Source organism: Saccostrea cucullata, unplaced genomic scaffold, assembly GCF_032062105.1.
Source record: "Saccostrea cucullata isolate Sc308-1 unplaced genomic scaffold, CSIRO_AGI_Scuc_v1 ctg1138, whole genome shotgun sequence".
Classification (NCBI taxonomy): domain Eukaryota; kingdom Metazoa; phylum Mollusca; class Bivalvia; order Ostreida; family Ostreidae; genus Saccostrea; species Saccostrea cuccullata.
Window position 1 is genome coordinate 92,059 of NW_026938083.1, and position 25,177 is coordinate 117,235.

Below are 25,177 nucleotides of genomic sequence, written 5' to 3' on the forward strand. Positions count from 1 at the left end.
TCAAAAAAGATAGCGTCGGTTCAAGAAGTTCAGAAGGTGAAAGTTCAAAGGTTTTGTTATTACTTCAATTCGGCGAACCATGCATGCCCTGGTCGAGTGGACGGATGAAGAGAAGGTCAGCACCATTACCCTTTCTCGCATCAAGGAACCAAGGAAGGACTTTTGCGATTATAAAGTCGGTGATATCGTGCAGGCCAGCTGCCATGGCTTCCCTGGCGTGCATCCAGCCAAGATCCTAGCCATAAGAGGTATTCTTACAATAATCTGATTAGAATATTTAAATAAATTATGTGAAATTTCACTTTTGGTGCTAGAATAAATAGAATGCAGAGGGATCTGGTTATTTTGTTGTGGGTATGCCACTGAATTTTCAGTTTGTTGTCACCTTACAATGAATCATCTTAATCACCAAAATTTGATGAGTTGTAAATTTATTCATACTTTCAATCATATAATCAAAAATTTTACCTCAACCATTGAGACATTTGAGATAATACTTATTATTCAACATAGTTCATATACATGTATAAAAACATGATAAAGAAGCTTATAAAAGCATTTGGGTATTCATTTCTCTTATCCACATTACTGGTGTGTTAAGCTCAGCTTGGTGCATATGATTTTAAATTAAAATTTACTGAAGTCAGGAATATTTATTAATATGATCTCATCAACTTTGTAGGTTCCACAACAGATGGGAAGAAGCAGTTGGAGAAGATGGCCGAAGACTACATTGCAGAAAAGAACCAAGTTCCAACAGGTAATGTACCCCTTGATCTTGTTATTTGATAATTTTTAGCAATCTTGTGTGACACTGCATTGAACAAATTATATGAATTAGAAAGTGTTTGTGTTCCATCATGCAATTGAGGTAGTGCTGTATTTTGAGCTTGCAAGGAAAAAAATCGGCACCTTTGAGTTTCCCATATATTCTTAGTATTACAGGGATAAATATATTTTACTTGGTAGGCCATAATAAATAAATTGCTAGATTCTCATCCGATTTTTAGCTCTACTGGTCAGAGACCAGAAGAGCTTATGCGATAGTAATGCATCCGGCGTCCGTCCGTCTGTCTGTCTGTCTGTAAACAATTTTTTAAAAATGCTACTCCTCCTACAGTTTTGATCTGATTTCAATATAATTTGGCACACAAGTAGACTACACTAAGATACATAATTCTGTGTATCGGTTTTTGATTTCGACCAACGGTGTTGGCATTGTTACTAAAAATAGAAATTTCTGTGAAATTCTTTCAAAATGGTACTCCTCTTACAAATTTGATCTGATTTCAATATTACTTGGCACACAAGTAGACTACACTGAGATACATAATTCTGTGTATTGGTTTTTGATTTCGACACATGTATTACAGCAATTACCATCTTTTAAGCTGTCAAAATCATGTTTGACTTTTGCGGGATTTAAAACGAAAGTAGAATGGTAGATGAAAACTGATCCCGATCAGAATTAAGGCCAAAAAAAATAATAGTCTTGTTTCTTGCTACCAGCCAGAAAAAAATAGGGTAGGTAGGTAGGAAAATTATTTTATTTTTTAATTTTATTTTATTTTTCCCAACAGTATTTTTTTGGATATGAACTACTACAAAACCAAATTGAACATGTCATAGCTTAGATAGCTAAGGTCAATATCATCTTTCAAAATGAAATTCCATGTCTTTGGATGCATAACTCAAGTGGAATTTTACGAAAGTCCATATTTTAAACATATATTTCATGAAATACAACTTGAGAATATATATATTTTTTCACTTTTGAAACATGAAATTTCTAAAATTTTGAATTTTTTCCCCAAAAGCTAAAAAAAAACTTTAGGGTCGGGTGCAAAAAAATAGGGTAGGTCGGGTAGCAGGAAACAAGACTATTTTTTATTTTGGCCTAAGACGAAGAAACACAGAAATAAAAAAAATTGAGAAGGGGGTATAAAATCAGGGCGGGCGGGATGAGAATCTAGCAATATTTTAATTATGGCCTAATGCATTCATTGATATAAAGTTGACACATGTATTATGTTTTATTATTACGGCCCCTCAAGGATTTGCGGGTGCCCTTTAGTAATCACTCTGTCTGTCCGTCTGTCATTCTTCTGTCCACAAATTTTCTGTTTTTTCTTAATAACTTTTTATATGGTTGCCCAATTAAGATCAAATTTGGTATGGTAGTTCAATAGGCAGAAATACATATTTTAATGCTAAGTTTGGTTCTCTGTGTCCCCTGGTTTGGAGCTGGGGTGGTGGGGTAGATTCTTTAACTTTATACAAGAATGCCTTGGCAAAGAGAGATAAGTGCTGAAGATGTATCCATTGTCATGATTGTAGACTGATTGCTGCTATGAGTCCCTTCGGATTAATTAGCTTTCCTCCTGGAGAAAATCTAAAGCATTATCTTTATCTGTCACATTGAGATTAATTACAACCCCTGTCTGCAAATGAAGTTTGTTTTGAAGTTCAGTCAATTTTTTGTTAACACTCTGAAATGTGGATTTTGATATAAATGTTTATACTTTATTTTGGTTAAAATACTTATACAATGAGTTATGATTTCATTGAATTCTAAAAACAAGAAATAGATTAAAGAAGACATATGTTTTATTTTTACTTTTTTTCCCTTTATGTCAATTCAAGAATAATATTAATTTTTAAGGTAGTTTGATTAAAAAAAAAACATTCTAATATTAATACTGAAAAAGTTCTTATTGTAATTTAAATTTAGAAGAAAATGATGAGAGAGATACAATTAATCCCTTGGGATTAATTATCTAGCCTGCTGAAGAAAATTTAATAGGCCTATCTTTTTCTGTCATTTTAAGATTAATGAAAACCTTTGTCTGCAACTGCTGTTTGTTTTGAAGTGAAGGTCAAGCCTTCATGATACATGTATTTGCATTCATTGAAGACTGGCATTCATTGAAGAAAAAAAATGGAGAGGGTCAGAACAGTAGATGTCAGCCCTCTAGCTAATAATAAAATTCTACATGTATCCACATACATGAAGTTCCTAAGTACCCTTAAGTGCAAACTTATAACAATTATATTAATTTGCTTTATTGGTTTTTAATTGAATCAAAGTGTGTTCTTCTAAAACTTTTTTAGCAGTTAAGATTAATTGCAACTGGACTTTTACAAGCAACAAGTTACACTGACAGATGACAGCTTACTTTTACACCAGAACAATGTACGGAAGCTCTTTATGATTAAATACAAGTAGCTGTATTTTAAAAGAGGACTACAATACATGGACCCTATACATGTGTTTCTAACCGAAAATCAATTTAAGAAACTTTCACTGGAAAGGTGCTCTTATCTAATATCAAAGCTGACCTCATTACATAATGCATTAGGTCTAAATGTCATCTGAACCATCAACTGTGACAGTCAGTGCTTCTAGTAGAAGTTCAGTACTGATATATGAATGACCTAAATTAACCGGTAATTGGTAATTAGTTATGAATTTCCCATTTAGCTTGTTGCAGGAATTGATTGGTCAGCAAATTAAATGTAAATATACGCACACTTGACTTTGAGCAAGATGCAAAAATTGTGACATGTCAATGCACAGTTCCTCAATATCAAAAAACAATTAATATGACGTCATAATGCCTCACAGCACACAGTGCTGCCAACCCTTACGATTTTGGCGTAAGGCGAACGAAATCAGCGTCTAAAATACACCTTGCAATTTCTCTCTATATTCTTCACATTTCAGTTTTTCTCGATCAAAGTTTATAATACCAGTATTTTCATAGCTGGCAGTCCATAGTATCTACATTATCATGTATTCAACATTCTTACAAGGTTTGCTTGTATCATCGTTTCGGTTTTAGAAGGCCAATCGCATTCATGTCAATGTTTTAAAGTAAAAAAAAATGGAAACAACTATGCCTCAGATCGCATGTTCATTTACAAAACCTCTTCAGCGGCAGGGGGCTTAGCTGGTCCCTAGACCCCGCCTTACTATTTGTCATTAAAGAATGTTGGCAGCTCTGAGCACATAATCATATAGTTTGAATAATTAATCAGAGGAATTGCAGTGAATATGAAAAACAATCAGATAGTCTTTAGAACTCTTAATTAATCTGACAATATATTTGAATGTTTTTTATCCCATCATTGTAGAGAGGGGTGCTACCAAGAAGGGACGGAAAAGTACAGTAAAGAAAGATGATCCAGTCAAAAAGGCAAAGAGTCAGGAGAACAAAGGTAAGCTAGTGTCTGGATTTCTTTATAATTTAATAAATTTTTAACAAATATTTTTTTTATAAAAGTTCAGGAATTTTCCACTATCCTGTGTAGGGACGAGTATTGGCCTAATTCCCAATTGCAAAACTCCTCCCATTCCCCAAAAATGCACTGCATTTGTTTTAATTTTTAAATGCAGAAGAACTTCAGAATTTAACCTGATCATAATTCACGAAACACAAATATGGTCTGGTTTGAAAATGGGGAAGAACTTTCTTATAATAATCTTCTATTGAAATAATTATTTTCTACACCTTTACATTTATAAATATGTGTAAAATGGAAGATTTTTCTGAATTTGTGAAAAACAGGTAACAAAATTGGCACTGCGCACTCCCGAACTTCGCAAAATTTTGTATCTTATGTTGGAGTATATTACACATATAGATTGTCAAAAAAATTCAAACCTTTCAAGAGTTAGACAGGTCCAGTCCAAAGACTATTTCTACCTACGTAGCTATTAATAGCTACCTAGCTATTTAAAGCTACCCAAAGTAGCTATTTTTACCTACTTTCTGCTTTACTTGCATTTTGTGGCCAAATGCAGGCACGGCGCAACATGGTGAGCACTATTTTTTTTAATAGAGTCACATTGATTATCGATATGACAAAAATTTGGCCAAAAAATGATGACTTCTTATATTTTCAATTTTGCATAGAAACTAATATAAAATTGCCGATTCAAGAAGTCATCACTTTTTGGCCAAAATTTTGTCGTATTCAACATTAGTGTGACTGTATCAAACAATATGGTATTCACCATGTTGCGCCGTTTGGTTTTTTAAGCCGCAAAATGCAGAAATTATAAAAAGTAGGTAAAAATAGCTACTTTGGGTAGCTTTAAATACCTAGGTAGCTATTAATAGCTACGTAGGTAGAAAAAGTCTTTGGACTGGACCTGTTAGATAGTATATAGCTTGAATTTCATGTAATGATTTACTGGATTAGAAAATATTGTACATTGACTGATTATATGCTCAAAAAATATCATATGTAACAGTCCGCCATTTTGAATTTGGTGGGACTTTCCAAGATTCTTTTGTCTGTTCAAACAGGTAAATCACATGATTTCTAACTCTAGTACTATGCAATCATTTGTTGTTAACCTGCAGGTGGCCATCTGTGCTCTGATAACAAGTAAACAAGTGGTAATTTCAAGTCAAATCAACAATGAAATACATGTGCGTCAAAAGTTTTCATTAAGGATTGGGGGTTAGGCATTAAAAGTCGTCAAGGGGTAAAGGAGGGAGAGGTCTAAGGGGTAAAGATTTAAATTTTTATTTCCAAGGACCTGGGTCCCATTCCCAAAAGTGAGTGGAAAATCCCTGAAGTTTTAAATATCTGATCAGGGTATGCCAAATAGTTTTGTAACATATTCATGATGTATGCTTAATACAATGTCATACATAATGCAAAATACCAGGGAAAACAATTATTGATGAATATCTATGGGTTTCGTCTGACAAGTACATAATGTATGATTACCGTATATACTCGCCTATAAGTCAGTTTTTGGGGAGTTAATATCTAATCCAAAACTCTGTGTCCGACTTATAGGCGAGCTATAAAAAGAATGATATTATATGAGGTCAGTACATCTGAAATATAAGCTCCTGAGTACAACCGACTTATAGACGGACCAACTTATAGGCGAGTATATACGGTATATAGGTTACCTTGCACATGACATGTTCATTCTTTGTCATTTATACTTGCTATAATAAACTTGATATTACATGCAAGTCTTTCAGAATATTTGTTGCTTGGGTTCAAATCAAAACAAAACCATAATTGTACTGGTATTTAACAAGAAGTCTGTGTGCTAATGCTCACTAGTAATGCCCCGGCTTTGATGTAAATATACCCAGCTTATGAATACACATCAGTTATAGATAGACACATAGATAATCAGAAAGTTGATATCAGATCAATATAATAATGACTCCCACCATATGACACGCCTATAAAACTAAGAATGTGCTAAAATTTCAAGCATCTGCAATAAGTAGTTGCTGAGAAAACTTTCACAAAAATTTGTTATGGATGATACTGACAGACCCATAGATCATGTAGATAAACAGGAATTTAACTTCAGATTTGTACAAAAATGAATCTCTCCACAGGAATTTAACTTCAGATTTGTACAAAAATGAATCTCTCCACAAGAATTTAACTTCAGATTTGTACAAAAATGAATCTCTCCACATGGCATGCCTAAAGAGAGCTAAAATCTTAAACACATATGATGAGTAGTTGTTGCTGAGAAAACTGCAACAGCAAAAATTTGTTAAGGACGGACAGACACACACAGGTTAAACAGTATACCCCCCCTTTCCTTTGGAGCGGGTTAAAAAAATAAGTGGAATGCAAGAGTTGAACAAAACTATAACTATTTTATGTCAGAATGTTATTTTTAAATACATGTAGCAACCAAATTTTGACTAATTCTTATTCACCTTTCTTAAAATTGGAAGGGGGGGGGGGGTTAAAACTGACTTAAAAAAAAATCTTTATATCAAAAATTTAAAGCCGCATCGCTGAATGAGAGGGGGATATTTTGTTTTACCCTCTTGTGTCTGTCTGTATTAAAAAAAATTAAATTAGAAAAAAAATAATTGAACAATCTTTTGTTATGCAGTGAACATGATAAAAGATTTGTCACATAGTTTGAGTTTATAAGTATAAGGGCCCTCCCGGTAAATGATACCAATCATGAATGCTACAATTAAGAACCCTCTATAACCTTCACACTAAAGACTTCTGATATTCTAAGGCCTAAGGTATTTTTCTGCAGTAAGAGTGATCTGCCCTTAAGAGTAAATTCTAAAAAATAGAAAATTACTCAATCTGTAATCAATTAAAGTATTCACAACATTCTTAAAGGTCTTGATAAATTAACTGAACATGTTATTTACATGTTTTTTTTCTATTAAAGTAACTAACAGCGATATCCATTCACTGATACTGTGTTGTCTTTGAACATTTTTCCCGGGGGTAAATGCCACGTACTATACATTGAAAATTAGATAGATAAGCACTATATTAACTCCTTTATGCAATAATTTTTTTTCAATGTCCAAAAAAGTATTTGCACTGGTGTAGAGAGAGTCTCAAGACCATTCCCTTTCTGCAAATAACTATATGGTAAAAAAAAGGGTCTGAAGGCAACCCTGATGAAATATCTTCATGATATTACTCCGATATTTAATAACTAATTGCATATAATGTATATTCCAGAAAACAAAGCAGAAAGAGAAAAAAAGAGGGAAGAGAATAAGAAGAAAAGAGAGATTGGCCTGAAGAAGAATGCAGAGTTTCTACAATCTCTTCAAGTCTTTAAGAATCAGGTAAACACCTTATTTAATCTTGAATCTTGCTTCTACTCACACAAGAGGAAGTCAAATGTATATTTGAAGGCTCAAGTGAGATTTTCTGATAAAAATTTGTCCATTGTCTGTTGTCGTAGTCGTCGTTGTAAACTAAACTTCTTATCTTCTTCTCAAGAACCACTCGGTCAATTTCAACCAAACTTGCCACAAAGTATCCTTAGGTGAAGGGGATTCAAGTTTGTTCAAATGAAGGGCCACACCCTCTTCAAAGGGGAGATAGTTATAAATTTGTGAAAAATTAATGGCATTTTTAAAAAACTTCTTCTCAAGAACCATTGAAACAGGAAAGATGAAACTTGTATAAAATTCATCCTCAGGTAGTGTAGATTCAAGTTTGTAAGTTTGTCGGTTGTAAATCCATACCCGGTCAGTAAATCTTTACACAGTCGATGTATTACGTCACAAACGTGACGTCATGTAATAGGCACAGTATAAGCGCGCTGAAGCATTTAGCAGAGAAAAACATTCATAAACTACAGATAAAACGTAAATGTTTCATTGGTAGGGTAAATTTGTTACATTTTCATTTCGTGACAGGGTATGAGATGATACCTGGTTAGTACTCCGCCTCGCCAGGTATGAAATTTACTAACCAGGTATCATCTCATACCCTGTCACTAAATGACTATGTAACAAATCATACATTTTGAAGATCACGAAGAATAATTTATTAACATACCAGTGTGATGATTAGTGTTTTGTAGTACTAAATTAAAAACCATTGCCTTATTCTAAGCCCACATTGACTTGAAAAAAAGTTTATAAGAATAAAATCATTCTTCAAGGACCAATTCTAATATCATTCTTATATTTCTATATATCTTAAAAACCCATGTTTTTAAAAGTTATGAATCATGCTTTATAAAATTTAAGCCAAAAAATTCCAAATTGAATCAAAACTCCTGTGAACCATTATAATCCTAAAATGTAGTCAATTTCTTCCCTAATGACTGGAGAAATGTAAAATAAAAATGAATAGCCATAGTAATCACTGGTTGATATTACTTACTTTAGGTATATTAAGCTAAATATTTCAGGCAAATTGCTCACATTTTTTGTGAAAAACAATTATTTAAAGTAAAATTTTAATTAAATTCAAATAAACTTAAACAAATACATTTGTAATTTTGTATAAATAATTTTCAGACCCCTTCCACAAATCAACAGGATCAGTCATCTCAGCATCACCCTCAGACTCAGTTCCCATCTCCACAACACTCGAACAACAATATTAACCAACCAGCTCCATCTCTAAATCAGACGTACCATCCATTTCGACCCAACAATGGACAGCAGCTACTGCCTCTAGATGGTCCAAGCCCTTCTCATCAACAGTTTCATTCACACCATGAGAACTCTCAACAGCATTTTCAACCAAACCTCTGCTACCCACAGCAGCAGCAATTCCATGGACAGAACCAGGGCACCCCACACCAGCAACAGTTCCACTCAGGCATGCCACACCAGCAACAGTTCCACCAGGGCTCACCACACCAGCAACAGTTCCACCCAGGCACACCACAACAGCAACAGTTCCACCAGGGCATGCCACACCAGCAACAGTTCCACCAGGGCACGCCACACCAGCAACAGTTCCAACAGGGCACGCCACACCAGCAACAGTTCAAACAGGGCACGCCACACCAGCAACAGTTCCACCAGGGCACGCCACACCAGCAACAGTTCCACCAGGGCACGCCATCCCAGCAACAGTTCCACCAGGGAACGCCACACCAGCAACAGTTCCACCAGAATGGGGGCACCTTCCATCAGCAACAAACCGATCAGCATCATGACTTAGCCAAGCAACAACCATCAGCTGATGCCCAAACCCTCAGTTCACAAAAAGACAAAGTCAACAGTCAACAGCAGCATCCCAACAACGTCCAGGCCAACTGTCTACCAGAGCTGCACTCTGATTCAGACTCCGATGCAACTCCAATACAGCCCCGCTTTAGACGTTTTGGACAGCCACCAGATCACCAGTCAAATCCAGTTGACACCAATCAAGGAAAACAAGAGAGACAACTACCAAAGAAGAAGTCAGCCACATGCCTTTCCTTTACTGAGGTAATTTGATTTATATTAAGCTGGCACAAGTAATCTTTAAGTTTAAGATGTAATATAAATTAGTAGATTTGTCAGAAAATCTAAATTAATTTGATAACAAGTTACACTATTTACAACAGTAAATTGGATTTAAAATTTGCCAAAAAAAGGTTCTTGTCATTGCCTAATGTTCAATGATTTTCCCCATGATTAAATGGAATCTTTTAAGTAACATTATCTGATTTCTTTTGAGCAGATTCCAGGGATGTCTGAGGAAATTTCCAGGGGAAACCAGATACTGGACGAGTTCCTAGAAAACACAGCTGACAATACAGATGAGGTACAGTGGATTTGTGTTATAAAATATTTCAAATCTCATACTTTTTACTCACAGATGGAAACCTGATGATGTGTTCTGCATTTTCTATAAGTGGTACTTTACTTTTTAGTTTGGGGAACCTGACACTATGCAGTGTGATTGCTGCAAGGCTGCTTTAAAGGAAAAGGAGAGGGAGCTAGAGGAGGTGAAAAGACAGCTGTTCCAAGCTAGGGAGGAACTTGAGCAACAGAAAACGTCTAATGGCATGCAGTTGACAACTGGTAAGCCTTTATTATTTGTAATTATGATTATTAAAATAATAATGCATTAAATACTTAACACTGTGGTTTTATATTTGTATTTATTAATAATATGATAAATTAAATTTTAATTCATGCAAGACTTAACACTGTTGTCTCATGGGATTCATTGACTCTATTTAAAATAAATATTTTTTATTTATAGGTGAATGGAATACCCAGAAAGATGGATATCCCAGAGCAGGACGTGTCCCAAAGGAGATAGCAGAGAACCATAGTGTAAGTTTTGGATGGAATTACAATGATAAGGCATAAAAAATTTAAAGAAACACTCTATCCAGATTATTATAAGGTTAAGAAACAAAAGGTTGATAGAATGTTGGTCAAGTTCTTTCATGAGAAGACATTTGAAAATGAGGTTAAAATTTCACTAATACCTTTACCCCTGTTAAATACCATTTGGTAGGAAATGATAAACCTATGTAAAACCTGATAATATTTCCCTTTAAACTGTCTGCTTAGATATTTTCATGATGGGAGTGGTCACATCAAATTGAAATGGCTATTATGTTCAGAATAAGTCATTCTTCAGATAAACGGAATGAGAATAAGGGACTAGTAAATGAAAAAATATGATAATTTGATTGTCAAACATATCAAAATATGAATGTAATCCTAAAAGCTTGTTTGTATTTAATCATATTTTCTGAAATACATGACATTTTTACAAATATTCTGAAACAAATGTATGATTTCTGGTTTTCACACAAAGTCAATTATCATTCAAAAGAACAAATTGAGAGAACACAATTTAACTCTGTAATACTTAACTAGGTACAATGACATGACAAAGATGATTGGAAGTTTTTGCTTTGTGAAACTCTGGTACTTTTAAAAGTGTATATTTTTTGTACCGTAATAAATTTTTTTTTTTTGATTATCTAGATGATGGAGCTAATGCCTGGTAGTGGGATCTACGTTTACCCAAAAGATGTGCGGGCCCTCAACAAAAAAACCAGTGGAACTGGAATGGCACGTTACCTGATGTCTGTGTTTTACACAAATGAAGAGCTTGTGAGGCGAGGAAACCTAACAGGTGCCAATGGAAAAGAAGGATTGGACAAGTCCATTTTGAAGACTATTGTTGGTAAGAATTTAAAATTAATTTACAAATTTTTAACAATAATGACAAATTCCTTTTACTTAGAATTAAAATAATCAGTCACACTTACATTTTTCAATGCTCTATTTGGTAAAAACGAACTGCTTGTGATTTTCAAAACAATGATATGCAATTTATTTTGTGTTAAATATTCATCTTTTTAGTCAGTGAAGCAATCACAGCTGATTAATTTATATATTTCTTTTAGACTATGCTGTTGTTAAGGGAAGAGATTGTGAGTCCAATGTCAAGTTTTCGATGAGGACGAAGATCAGTTCCCTGGTCAGCCTACAGAACAGGAAACAGACCTGCCTTTCCTGATTGCTTCCAATCCGTAATGTGATATCCTTCCATGACATTAACTTTTTTCCTTAAAATAATATGATAGTGAATTCACTTCATTAGGATGCTGATGGCTGTCCATATTGAATGCGTAGCCAATGTTTAATGTGATATCTGACTTATGATGAATTTCCTATGTGGGTATATTTTTCATCCAATGTTTGATGTTATATGAGAATTATGATGAATTTCCTACTATGTGGGTATATTTATCATCCAATGTTTAATATGATATGAGAATTATGATGAATTTCCTACTATGTGGGTATATTTATCATCCAATGTTTGATGTGATATGAGAATTATGATGAATTTCCTATGTGGGTATATTTATCATCCAATGTTGAATGTGATACGAAACTTGCAATGAATTTCCTTAGTGGTTCTATTTATTTTCCAATGTTTAATGTGATATCGGACTCCCTCCATAAGAATGCTGTCCATTTATTAAAAGAATTGTGATATGGAACAACTTTCATATGGATATTTATTGTTCATTTTTAATGTGATAACGTGTGTACAATGAGAAGTTATATTTTGTTAATGGATTTTAAAGAAAAAAATTTGTTCCAAACACTTTATTAAAGATTTTAATTATATCAACAATAGTCGCTGTATTTAATATGTTACATAACAACAAACAGTTCCTGTACATAATTTGTTATTTATTATCCATTTAATTTAATGGTTGTTGAAATGTGTGCTTTTGTACAGAAATGGTGCCTATAATAAATTTCTTGTAGATTTTCAAAATATAACTTTTCTGTAACTTTTCTATAACTTTTCTATAACTTTTTTAATAACTTTTCTGTAACTTTTTCCATAACTTTTTGAAGATATAACTATTTTTAGGTATAACTTTTTTGTAACTTTTTTCATAACTTTTATCGGGTATAACTTTTTTGTAGCTTTTTTCATAACTTTTATTGGGTATAACTTTTTTGTAACTTTTATGATAACTTTTATTAGGTATAACTTTTTTGTAACTTTTTTCATAACTTTTATCGGGTATAACTTTTTTGTAACTTTTATGATAACTTTTATCGGGTATAACTTTTTTGTAACTTTTTTCATAACTTTTTTCGGGTATAACTTTTTTGTAACTTTTTCCACTGTCTGTAAAAGTATAACTAAGGTATAACTTTGTAACTTTTTTATAACTTTTTGTGTAACTTTTAATAAGTATAACTTTTTGTAGTTATAACTTTTTTATAACTTTTATGCACTTGTTGTATTTATGTTGAAATAAAAGATGAAAAGTTATGTTTGAGTTATAACTTTTTTGTAACTAAGTTATAACTAAATTATACCTCGCATAAAACTTGCTATTCCAAACTCCGATAACTTAGTTATAACTTTTTTGTAACTTTTTTTAGTTACAAAAGTTATAACTTAGTTATAACTTATTTCGGTATGGGTAGTCTCAGAATTTCTCCTAACTCTCTATGATAAAAGTTATTGATACCCTAAACTGAAATCAGGCAAAAATTGGTTGCTATGTTTCATAGTTACCATGGCAACATGTTTCAAAGTTCGAAAAATGACATTTTTTAACATGTTTAGAGCCCCATAGTTAACATTTGCGGCAAAGCAAACAATTGGCAATGACTGTTTCCAAAAGTTGAAGGTCAGATGTCTCAAATGCATGATAAACACGTTTGGTAAATCAGCTATTATATACGTTGCTATGGTAACAAAGTATTCAAAAGTAAAAAAAAAAAATTCATTGAATTTTATAAAATCATACACATAAAAATAAAAAGCAATTATAGGATGAAATGTGACCAAATAATAGAAAAAAGAGCCTTGAAACATATACCAAGAACAAAATATGATATTTCATTTTGGATGGCAATGGTTGCCAAGGTTTTTATACCACAGAGAGCCTTCAAAGTAGCACTCTGTGTGTTGAAATCTGATCCTATCTTTTAAAAAAGCACATTTCCTCATAACTAATGATCAATTTTTAAAGATGTTGGTGTGCTTCTAGATTTCCCATTTGAAAAAAATCAGATTAGATTCTTTAAATAGAGCGTTGCTATGGAAATAAGCAGAAAATATATGCTTAAAAAACCTGAAAAATATTTTCTTTCCTTGGATACGTACCCTTAAATGTAGATTCCCAAAACTTTTATGATTGATATTTATTAACAGATAACCTGACTTTTAATTTTGACTATCATCCAATCTCTAAGTGGATGCAAGAAATTGGCACACAGGGTTTAATATTGATATAAAGTTTACAAAATCAAACATTTTCCCTTCTTGGTAACCATAGCAACAGTGTTGTTTTCTTCATCAAATTTTATCAATATATGATATTCAACTTCAGTTCTAACAGATAAGTACTATTCAAGCTGAGTCCTTTCATTTGTTTCTTGATTATATGGCAATTTAATTCTGAATGCAGCGAAAAAATTCACTTTTAAGCACTGGTACTTTGTTTCCATGGTAACACTGCAAAGTAGCAATTATACCCAATTTTTCTTATGGTTTTGGTGTTGCAAGGTCCTAAGGGTGCATATTTGCCAGTCTTGAATTTTCATGTTTTTCCTCAAGACAGCAGCATTAACCCAATCTTAGTTACTGGTTTTGCATGGTTACACTGTGTTACCATGGCAACCATAAAAGTTATTTATAGAATAATATTGCTTATACTTATATACTTATGGTTAAACATTTTCATCGTTTTTCTTAAGTCGTTGATTGAGTTTTAGCATGTAACACCTACCATTAGTGAATACGGAGGGTTTTACAGCATATTTCAGCATTTTAAATGTATTCCAAATGTACCCTTGGTTACCACTTACTTAGAGATATATTCTAAACAGTTTCTTTACAGTATAAGTGACATCAAGGTGTCATGTTTTTGTGAGAATGGTTTGTTTGCTTTTTCTAGTTTTTATTAAGCCACAGTCAAGATTTAAAGTGGCTGAAAATCTCGATTTTTCAAACTTTTCCGGCTGTTGCCATAGCAACCGAGACCCATAGCAACAAAATTTTGTTTGAAATTTGTTTCTGGTGTCAAGTACTAAGCATGGGTGAAGTTTCATCAAAATCGGTGACCATGCGTGGCAACGAAGTTTAAGTGGTTACAGAGAATGGCTATTAATTCTTATCGACATTTTAAAAAAATTCAAATAATTATTATCAAACTTACTGAAGATTTTGGAAGGATATTATTTGGATGACCTACATTAACACATTTATTACCGCCCAGTGGTTTTTCGCCTCTAGGGGTGTACATGCACTCATCGTAATATGCATATAGGAAAGTCATTAGACGTTTAAAGTCAAGGACGTTTTATAAACTGCACTTGTTTTAATTAATCGTCAATTATTTATTAAATCTAACAATTTTATATTAACCTACCCTGTTGATGTTATTTACATGTAGCTAAACGGGATATAGACAAGGGAGGTAAGTTTTATTTTATATTAATTCCGCGAATTCAAGAAACCGCGATCGTGTCAGATGAAAGAAAAACTTGAAAATTGCAACCTGTGAAATTAATCCCCCATACAGTATCTTCAGTCCTAACTGGCTAAGAATCATCAAACGCTGTCAGTTGATGCATCTTGGGTTTTATTAACTTATAGTTAGAAGCTTCAAATAGAAATGATAGATTGTACAATTTATCAGAAGAGCGATTCAAGGCCCTCAATGGGCCACTTGTAATCTAATTGAAAGTATGATGTTATTTATATATACCCATTCTGTATCATATGTGTATTATCAAGTTAATGTGAATGCTAATAATTTGCTCACCTGAGCTGAAAGTTAAGTGAGCTTTTCTGATCACTTGTTGTCTGCTTCGTGGCGGTCTTTAAACTTTCCACATTTTCAACTTTTTCTCAAGACCCACTGGACCAATTTTAACCAATCTTGGTACATAGCACCCTTGGATGAAGGGGGGTTTAAATTGTAAAAATTAAAATGAAGGGTCAAGTCTCCCCATAAGGAGCATACATGTGATATGTACCGGCGGTACACAAAATGTCAGTATTTTCGACCCATTCACGGGCTCACGGGGGTACACCAAAATTCACGGGAAATGAAAATGTGTACCGTATTTTGAAATGTTTACCGGAAACCACCATTTTTCTTTCATTCCCGCTCTCGCAACACCGGAAATCTAGAAGTACGCGTGAATTACTGCGCTTGATTACTGTAAACAAAACATCATGAAGGAAGGTGTGAAATATTTCCGTGATAATTACATCGTAATTAGGAGATATCAAAGCGTTTTGTTTGGCTGATTGCTTTTTAATAGGACCTTTATCAAGGATTTGTTTAAACTGTAATTTATTAAAACTAAAGAAATTTAAAAAAAAAACGCCATTGACAAGAATTGGAGACACTTTGTGACAGCAAAACGAAATTTAGTCCATTATTTGGTTAGGCATACATATTGTCTATTCAAACATAGATTAAGAGAAATGTTTTTTTAGTACAATTTAAAAATTACAGCTGAATGAAGACGACCAGACTCGTACAATAAACTGTTTTTAAACACTGTACTTTTTACTGAGTTCAGCATTTAGCATTATTGCCGAAATTCAAAATACTTGAATGGTTTCTCGAAGTGAATAGTAAATCATAGTACATGTTATGCAGTGGTGCACCTGTACATTGATTTGAAATTTATTATTTAAAAAATAAACACCTTACATTGTTGTTTTGGTCGGTATTTTGTACCGTTTTTTGATTAGCAGTGTACAGTATTTTCACCCAAATTCCAGTAATTTGAAGGCTGCTTTACAGTATTTAGGTCTAGAAATTATCATATGTATGAAGGAGATATAAGTCATAAACAAGAAAAGACAAAAATAGTGTGGGGACATTAAAAAGTCCTTTCAAGAACCTCGGGGTCTGAAATGCCCAAAAGCTGAAACTAATGTGGAAGCATCCAGGGGTAGTGTATAGGGATGTGCAATTTTATCGGTATACCGGTATAACTCGATTTTTTGTTGCGTGATACGTATCGTGATACGGAGACCTAAGTACAGGTCTCTAAGTACATATTATAAAGTCCAGAAATTATTCATTTATTTGTTCAATCTTTCAAATGAAAATTACAGAGAGTATAAAAAATGTTGTAAAAAGTGAAAAGAACGGCATCTTACCGTCCTAACATGATTGATTTTATAAATATAAAAATTTCAAAAAAGTAAAATTTTCTTTTACTAGCATATTTTTTAGAAAAAAAATCAACTTTTCATATAAAATCATTGTAAAAACTGCTTTTAAAAATATCATGATATTATCGTGATATTGTGGGAAAAAATCGTGATATATCGCGATACGAAATTTTTGGCGATACCCATCCCTAGTAGTGTACAAATTAAATTAAACTGTTCAAATCATGACCCCTTGGAGATAGGGTGGGCTACAATTTGATTTGCTAAAAAATAACTTGAAAATTGGCTATATCTGACATTTGGTACAAAATGATACATTTTTAAACATTTTAAACAATTTTTCTAAATTTTTTTCTATCTCTGGGTCTTTTCTCCATTATTTTGAAACGTTGTTTGTGTGCATTTTAATTCAAAGAAATGAATATACAATCGTAAAAAATAGAAGACCCAGAGTCCAACAAAAATGAACTTTTTTATCAAATAAATCCAACTGTGTAAATATGGTGCTTTTTATTTTGTCTAAGACAAGGGATAAGGTATCGATCAATTTCAAAATTAAAGATTCTTAAATCTTGAACAAAATTTGGAACATTTTAATATAATATCTTGAAAGAATAAGAAAAGAGAAAAGATTCAACTTTAAAAGAATATTTAAAGTATTTCTGAAAGAAGAATTCTGAATTCACTCTTCTTGGAAATTTGTACGAGGGTTGTCCCGTAAAATCGTTGACAAAGCGTTTTTCTCGAAAAGTAATGGGCGCACTAAGCTGAAATTTTCAGTAAATGTTTATTCATCATATTTAAGTGCATCATTATGTTTTTGATAATATATAGACAAAAATAAAGATTCTATTACGCCTGAATGTGCACAGGGTACGGTCCTACGGCGCACGGTAAAAATAATAAGGTTACATTAGAGAATAAACACGAATTAATTCGTAATAAAAGTTTTCAATACATAAGATCGGGATGAAAATTATCATGATTCGATTCCTTAATGAATTTTGTCGTATTTCTAAAAAAAAATCAAGGCATTTGGTTAATTTTTGGCAGATTCCCGACCATTCGAAATGGGAAAGTGGTAAACACAATACACGAAAAATCGCGGTTATTGATGACGTTACGGCGCACCGGCGAGCAGTTCAGTTAGATTAGGATGTTGTAATGACACCTTAAGCGATTTTAAATGAATACAGAAGAAAGAAAATATGACAAAAATCACCAGATCTTTAGTATATAAATGTTGTGACACGATAGCGGTGTTTTTCTTTGAAGTTTACTGTTCTGTATTAGCAATACAGAACGGGACTACGGTGGGCGGAGCTACTTTCCGTTATGTATTAGCATTGTATTTGCCAACTATTCTGTATCTAAAATACAGCACGGTCTAAAAATAAATCTGATTCAATTTAGCAAAAGCACGTACAAATAGTAAATGCTGATGTTTTCCTATTATAAATTTTGGAGAAATACTCGGTATTTTCCTGAGAATGTAAAATGTCAATTTCTCAATCACTTTTTAAAAACTTATTCCACACAGAATCTACACGTAATTTCGATCCAAAGTAAAAGGAAAATTCGCAATAACGGAAAACATCCTCTGTACGTAATTTCGCTCCAAACGAAACCATGGAAACGGAAAATTTGCAATAACGGAAAACATCCACTCTCCTCGTGCAAAATCATTCAAATCCATTTTTCCGCGTTTTTATTTTTTAAAATCCTTCTCGCTGACGACAGGCACATGTCTCTTAATGTCGCAATTCAATTCGAAAATAAAAATCCGTGACAGTCCATCCAAGAATTTTCTGTAAATCCTGTTTTTGTTAATCTAGATAAACCGGGATTTCAAGACCCCTCAGTGAAATAAATTTATGATAAATCTCCATCTTCAATTTAATAGATCACAACAATGACGGTTAAATCCTCCACCTTATTCATTAAGACTGACTATCACTCGATTACGTCTACCCCATTAAGTTGTCAAAACTAATCTGACCAAATTTTACGTTTTCCGTGGAAATATATATACTGCGGATGCGTACTCCCCGTCGGGGCCTCATCTACAGAACTCAGACGGAAGTTTAGATGCTGCAAAGTTATAAAGTGGGCGGAGCTATTTTTGATTGATCGTGTCACAAATCATTTAGAGAACTCGACAGGTTCTGTATCGTAGATACAAATTTGGGGGTGGAGACTCGTGCTCGCGCACTCGTCTCCGCCCCCAAATTTGTATCTACGATACAGAACCTGTCGAGTTCTCTAAATAATACAAATGAAAGTTTTCTTAGCGAAGTCTTTTTGAATGAGACCCCAGGTAGTACAAAATATATGGACAAACTGCTATTGTAATAGCAAAAGACGCTGTCATTGTCGACCGTTGATATGAGACTGTCTGTTTGTTGACTAATGGTGAGAATACTGTCCGTAACTTCATAATAAATCTTTAGAAGATCGCATGTATGTGCCAGATTGGTACCTTAACTGGTTATAGACACTCACCTATGTGAATCAATGGAATTTCTAAATTTAAGTGGGACTTATCCAACTTTATTTTTAGCAAAGATGAAACATGGCGCTGTTTTACACACTTTGACGTTATCATCCGTGCGCCGTAGGGCGATACAATACATAACATAAAATCTAATAATTTGTTTATTTATGTATATATCTATTTGAAATTTGCTCTGTATATTCATAATATATGTAATAAATAGTAGTGAAAATTTCAGAACGCAGTGATTATTATTTTTCAAACTAGACAACTTGTCCACGATTTTACGGGACAACCCTCATATTTACAGTATCCGTTTATTATAAGTAGGTATGCATTAATTGTTTTGCATATTCTGGGAATAGTTTCTAATATTTTTGCCTTCCCTGCAGGTATGATGGGCGAGGTCACTTATATGACCTTAAGCCATATGACTCTAGTCATGCCCAGCCCTGTGTACTGACCCCAGAGGAGAAGAAATTGGAGGAGCTGTGTGACGAGGAGAGATATCTAGAGCTTCATACAGATGTAGCTGAAAAGAAGTTACATGAGGGTATGTTTTGTGAGTGAATATGTTTGTGTGATTACCTTAATGTCCTGAGTATTGGCCGCACTTTTTTTCGTCAGAAAATTGTACAAAAGTAGGGGTGCGCTCAATACGTAGGAACAAAATTCAACCCCCTTTTTAGCTCTACTGGTCAGAGACCAGAAGAGCTTATGCAATAGTAATGCGTTCGGCGTCCGTCCGTCTAGCTGTCTGTCTGTCTGTCTGTAAACAATTTTTTAAAATGCTACTCCTCCTACAGTTTTGGTCTGATTTTAATATAACTTGGCACAGAAGTAGACTACACTAAGATACATAATTCTGTGTATCGGTTTTTTTGATTTGGATGAACGGTGTTGCCGTGGTTACTAAAAATAGACATTTCTTTGAAATTCTTTCAAAATGCTACTCCTGCTGTTTTGGTTTGATTTTAATATAACTTGGCATACAAGTAGACTACACTAAGATACATAATTCTGTATATCGGTTTTTGATTTGGATGAACGGTGTTGCCGTGGTTACTAAAAATAGAAATTTCTTTGAAATTCTTTCAAAATGCTATGTCTCCTACAATTTTGGTCTGATTTCAATATTACTTGGCACACAAGTAGACTACACTAAAATACATAACTCTCTTTATCGGTTTTTGATTTGGATGAACGGTGTTGCAGTAGTTACTAAAAATAGAAATTTCTGTGAAATCTTTCAAAATGCTACGGCTCCTTCAGTTTTGGTCTGATTTCAATATAACTTGGCACACAAGTAGACTACACTAAGATACATAATTCTGCCTATCAGTTTTTGACTTCGATGAATATTATTGCCTTGGTTACTAAAAATAGAAATTTCTGTTAAATACTCTCAAAATGCTAATCCAAATACAGTTTTAGTCTGATTATAATATAATGTGGCATGCAAGTAGACTACACTAAGAACATAAAGAGGCTTAATCAAGGATCATTATTCTATTTATTGCTGTTGTAAAGTTTCAATTCCCAACTGCTTAAAGACGTACAACACACTGGGGGAGATAACTCTTGCGATTTCAATTGAACGTTTGACGTGACGTCAAATTAACGTCAAAGATAAAGCGTCAAAATGACGAGTAAAACGATCCCGATGTATATCAATCATAAAAGAAAAATGGGATTTGGGTCTTGGCTGTGATTTTGCGTACCATACTCAATAAATAATTATTTTTTTAATTAACCCGATTAAACTCCGTAAAGACAAGACATAAAATACCATCCCTAAATGTTTATTTCATTTCATTTCATATACAATAAATTGTAATCTTGATCAAAAGTCAGCATTTTTTTTAATTCTGAAAAATTTTACATTGCCGAAATTCTTATTATGTACAATTGGCTGTATAATATTCCGATTAATGGTCTTCATTACAGTTTGTGCATTTACGATATAAATATTGTTTTTCTTCTTTAATTAAATAAAACTACAATAAACAAACAAAAAAACTTTTTACAATGTAAAATCGATGTTGTTCTCAGACCCTTACTGATCAAAGAGGAACAACTCTGAAAATGTAGGAGATGTTCATTTTCCTCCCTTTTATTCACGGTTTTCCACAGAATCAGATACATTTACAGCAAGACCTGATAAATCCGAGAATTGAATACTATAGACCTCATATACACAATGTAAGTATAGAATTGAAAAGAATTGTTCAATAGTACTGAAATTATCTGCATTTGTGAATAGTGCAGTATCCTATTGCAGCAAATCGTTTGATTTTCTGTCCTGTCAACAATGACGGTTCGCATTTCCTCGAATCAAAACAAAACGTAGCCTATAAGATTTTTAAAAATATCAATGTGCGATTTGATATAAAGTGAAATAGACGAAGAATTTAATGTTTGATACTTTGAAGTTGATGTGGACGAATACGGAATTTTCATTTTAACTTTAGAAGCAACGACTTTGAAATATGCGTACAATATCATGAGGGGTGTACATCTATGCAAATGTCGATGTATCCCCACGGCCACGTACTGTCTCGTTTGAAATAATGACATGAAACAGAAAGAAACTACAATTATTCCATTTATATCACAGGAGAGTTGAACATACACCATTTTTTATAAATAAAATTAAAGAAATAAATTTAAAAATCAGCATATTCAAGTTCAACATAACTTGAATTCGTATCCAGGTTTCATGTGATATGGAATGCATATTAACGCATACATAATTATATGGACTAAACACTAAAATCATTCAGTAATTTTTTCCTTAGAAATATAAAAACAGTAGTCAATATTTATTCTGCATTCATGAATTTAAAAACTTGTGCATACCTCTGGGATTCAAATGACGAAATACTAGAATATTTCCACTTTACACGACGTTTCCTCAAACGCTAATGGTCTGCGACGCAAAAAAGGAAGGGGTGGGGGTGGTAGGGGTATTCAAAAATTGCCTAAAAATCTACATTTAAATACGCTTTACATATGAGAACTTTTAAATTTGTAAGTTAATATATTTTTGAAGCAAAAGCAATATTCCAATTTGTTTTTTTTTAAATGTGTATTTGTTGATTCATAGCAAAGTGATCGACCCCCGTCTGAAAGACGCGCGGGAACGCGATTTATTGAGAAAGGGGGAGGGGGTAATTTTCCGCATTAAATCAAAACTGGTCGTACAAAAATTCTACAAAAAATTATGAAGATTATTTTTACTACCAGCTACCTAAAGAAAGTTTTTTACCAAAATTAAACGACAGGTTTTTTCACAAAAAATTTTTGAATTTGAAAAATACACAATTTTCAAGGCTTAGATAATTCATAGTTTTTCAGTTTAAGGTCTTTAAAAATTGTTTTGATAATATGTATATTAAAAAGATGACTATGTTTTTGTGTTAAATGATTAAAGGAATAAGTCAGTGAAATTTAACATTTATATCTAACCTGGCTTTTTTGAAAATCAATGTTTAAGTAGTTCATTGATTAAAAATTTTCTCTCCTTGTAAACAACTAAAGGGGGGTAACTTTTGGAAGTTCCTGTCCAAAAACCACTCGAACGATTTTGTCCAAAATGTGCATACATGCAGTAGATATAGTCATGTACTAAATATACAAAAATAACGAAAATTAAACGACAGGAATTTTTTGGGGTAGGTGTGTTGTACGTCCTTAAGTACTTTTCTCTTCCTTTGCCATAAGTACAAACCAGTAGAGTTTCAGTCTCGACAGAGACTTCTGGTTTACGTGCAAACTGACACGTGCTTGGTATACATGCAAAACTTCATAACACACTTGGGATTAATTTAAAAAGGAAATAATCAGGTATTATTATCTCTAATTAGATAATTATTAAAAAGATAAAATTCAGATATCACACATGCACACTTTAGATACGTAGGGTAAAAAAAAAAAAGACGTGCTAATAATGTTTGCGGTGCAAAAAATTTCTATTTGAAGTTACTGTACTAGAAAAAGTAAAGTCACATCCATTTATACATTGGACCTGCATTTTTTTCAGGATTTTCACCCCAACTTTGGGGGTGCGTCTTTTACATCATTGCGGCCAATACACAAGATTTTGCAGTAAGAAAAGGGGGATATTTATTTTTTTTTGAATAAAAGATTCTAATGCATATATTGATTGTACTATAGAGGAGGAATGGAAGCGATATTACCAGTCTCTCTCGGAGGGGTATGGAGCAGTAGGATTCAGCTATGAACAGCAGCAGCAGGATGAATATGCAGAATACTATCAAGGTAGAGTTCACTTCAATTTTAAAATCTAGAAAAAGAAGAATAACATGATAATTAAGTTGTCCTCAAATTGGACTACTCTCTAAAGCTAAAATATGAAGGTCACCTTAGTCACCCTGGCTTAAAGGACCTGTTGATATTCATTTGTCATTTTGATCTGGCATTATCCATTTTACTTAAACTTTTTACATATTTGACCTGAACTTGCCAAGTGGTTCCACTGGTTGCTCATACCACTTCGCAAATTTATTCAAACTTTTTACCAAAAAAACCTTGATATTTATCCTTGTATTTATGTATATTCTCATATTGTATATGTATTTCAATAAACTACAAATAACAGGGCTTTAAAATGAGAAATTATATGAAATGAAGATATCCTTTTGTAGCTTAAACTTACATTTCTCGGAAATTTCTCTGAGGATCAAGAGGTAAAACTCCACGGCTCAGATTTTACAATTGGATGGTTTAAAAAGAATCATTATATGGTTAGGATGGATTGTTGAAATGTTCTCATGTTTAGAAAACAGAATATGATATAAAACAAATTACTTCATACATGTAATATTAAATATTTCAGCAATTTCAGAAGAGGAAAAACCTTTCTCAGCTCCATCTGAATTGAATCTTCCAGAGGATATTACCCCAGTAAGGTTTAATAGTACAAGAGTTATCAGAATTCTTTAGTCTTGTTGGAGGAAGAGCTTGAAACTTGGCTTTTGACTTCATAAGTTAACAAGAGGCCCAAGTTCCACATCACCTGAACAATGTGGTTAGGAACAGGAAAAAATCAATTCAGTAAATGCATAAATTGTCCTGACCCTTAAAGGAAGGAATGATTTGAACAAATTTAAGGTAATTCTATACTCGGCAATAAATGGGCTCAATCTTGGAAAATCTGCTAGACATAAATTTCAGCAATGGAAATACATCAGAAAAATCAAAATGACTTTACTGTACCAGTCTCCAGAAAAACGTGCTAAAATGTAGGCAACTTCAGTATAAAACAGTCTTATTGACCCCAAAATTGAATTCTACGCTTAAAAGTTTAGTTTAAAACTTCGTTTTTAAACACAACTAATGAAGGCTGGTAGCAAGGTCGAAATATCTCAAAAAGTGTTTGAAAGTTTTTTATTCTATTGACAAAAAGAGACTTTGGATAAATATAATATATAAATATTGTTTATTTAATAAAGAATAGTTCTGAACGAAGCATGTGCAGTGCATGCTTAGTGTCATTTCTTTTGGACTTAGCCGTTCTTCCATGTAAACAAACCAACGAAATGCTATTGAAGCTGAATTATGATCTTGCAAATATTACAGAAGCATATGAATTTCTTAACTTATCTAAAACATCGAGTCACTAACCCTAATTTCTCGGATGATATGCAAGGACAAAGACGTTTAGACGAAATCTTGCGGGCAGATGCTAGACTAACCCTAAGATCTTGCGGGTCTGGGGACCAGTAAAAGTCTTTTTGAAAA

At 33.1% G+C, this 25,177-nt stretch overlaps 2 protein-coding genes and 1 long non-coding RNA gene across 3 annotated transcripts in view; 2 read left to right on the forward strand and 1 right to left on the reverse strand.

The window, feature by feature from the left end:
* LOC134249399 (uncharacterized) overlaps positions 1-21,635 on the reverse strand; it is a 36,454-nt gene extending 14,819 nt beyond the window's left edge. Inside the window, exon 1 of the long non-coding RNA XR_009988267.1 lies at positions 21,572-21,635. This is a non-coding gene — a long non-coding RNA (uncharacterized LOC134249399). The remainder of the gene's footprint in view (positions 1-21,571) is intronic.
* LOC134249398 (splicing factor, suppressor of white-apricot homolog) overlaps positions 1-24,839 on the forward strand; it is a 43,157-nt gene extending 18,318 nt beyond the window's left edge. Inside the window, exons 2-4 of the mRNA XM_062731761.1 lie at positions 19,807-19,967; positions 23,591-23,695; positions 24,273-24,839. Coding sequence (XP_062587745.1) covers positions 19,807-19,967; positions 23,591-23,695; positions 24,273-24,379 — 373 coding nt within the window. The 3' untranslated portion in view covers positions 24,380-24,839. The remainder of the gene's footprint in view (positions 1-19,806; positions 19,968-23,590; positions 23,696-24,272) is intronic.
* LOC134249395 (ribosome-binding protein 1-like) lies at positions 80-12,495 on the forward strand. Its single transcript, XM_062731760.1, has 10 exons — positions 80-248; positions 683-760; positions 4,135-4,218; positions 7,495-7,604; positions 8,793-9,716; positions 9,952-10,035; positions 10,145-10,295; positions 10,480-10,553; positions 11,220-11,421; positions 11,645-12,495. Exons 1-10 carry the CDS (start codon positions 80-82, stop codon positions 11,755-11,757), a joined length of 1,989 nt encoding a protein of 662 aa, XP_062587744.1. The 3' UTR covers positions 11,758-12,495.
* Positions 24,840-25,177: the final 338 nt, after the last annotated feature.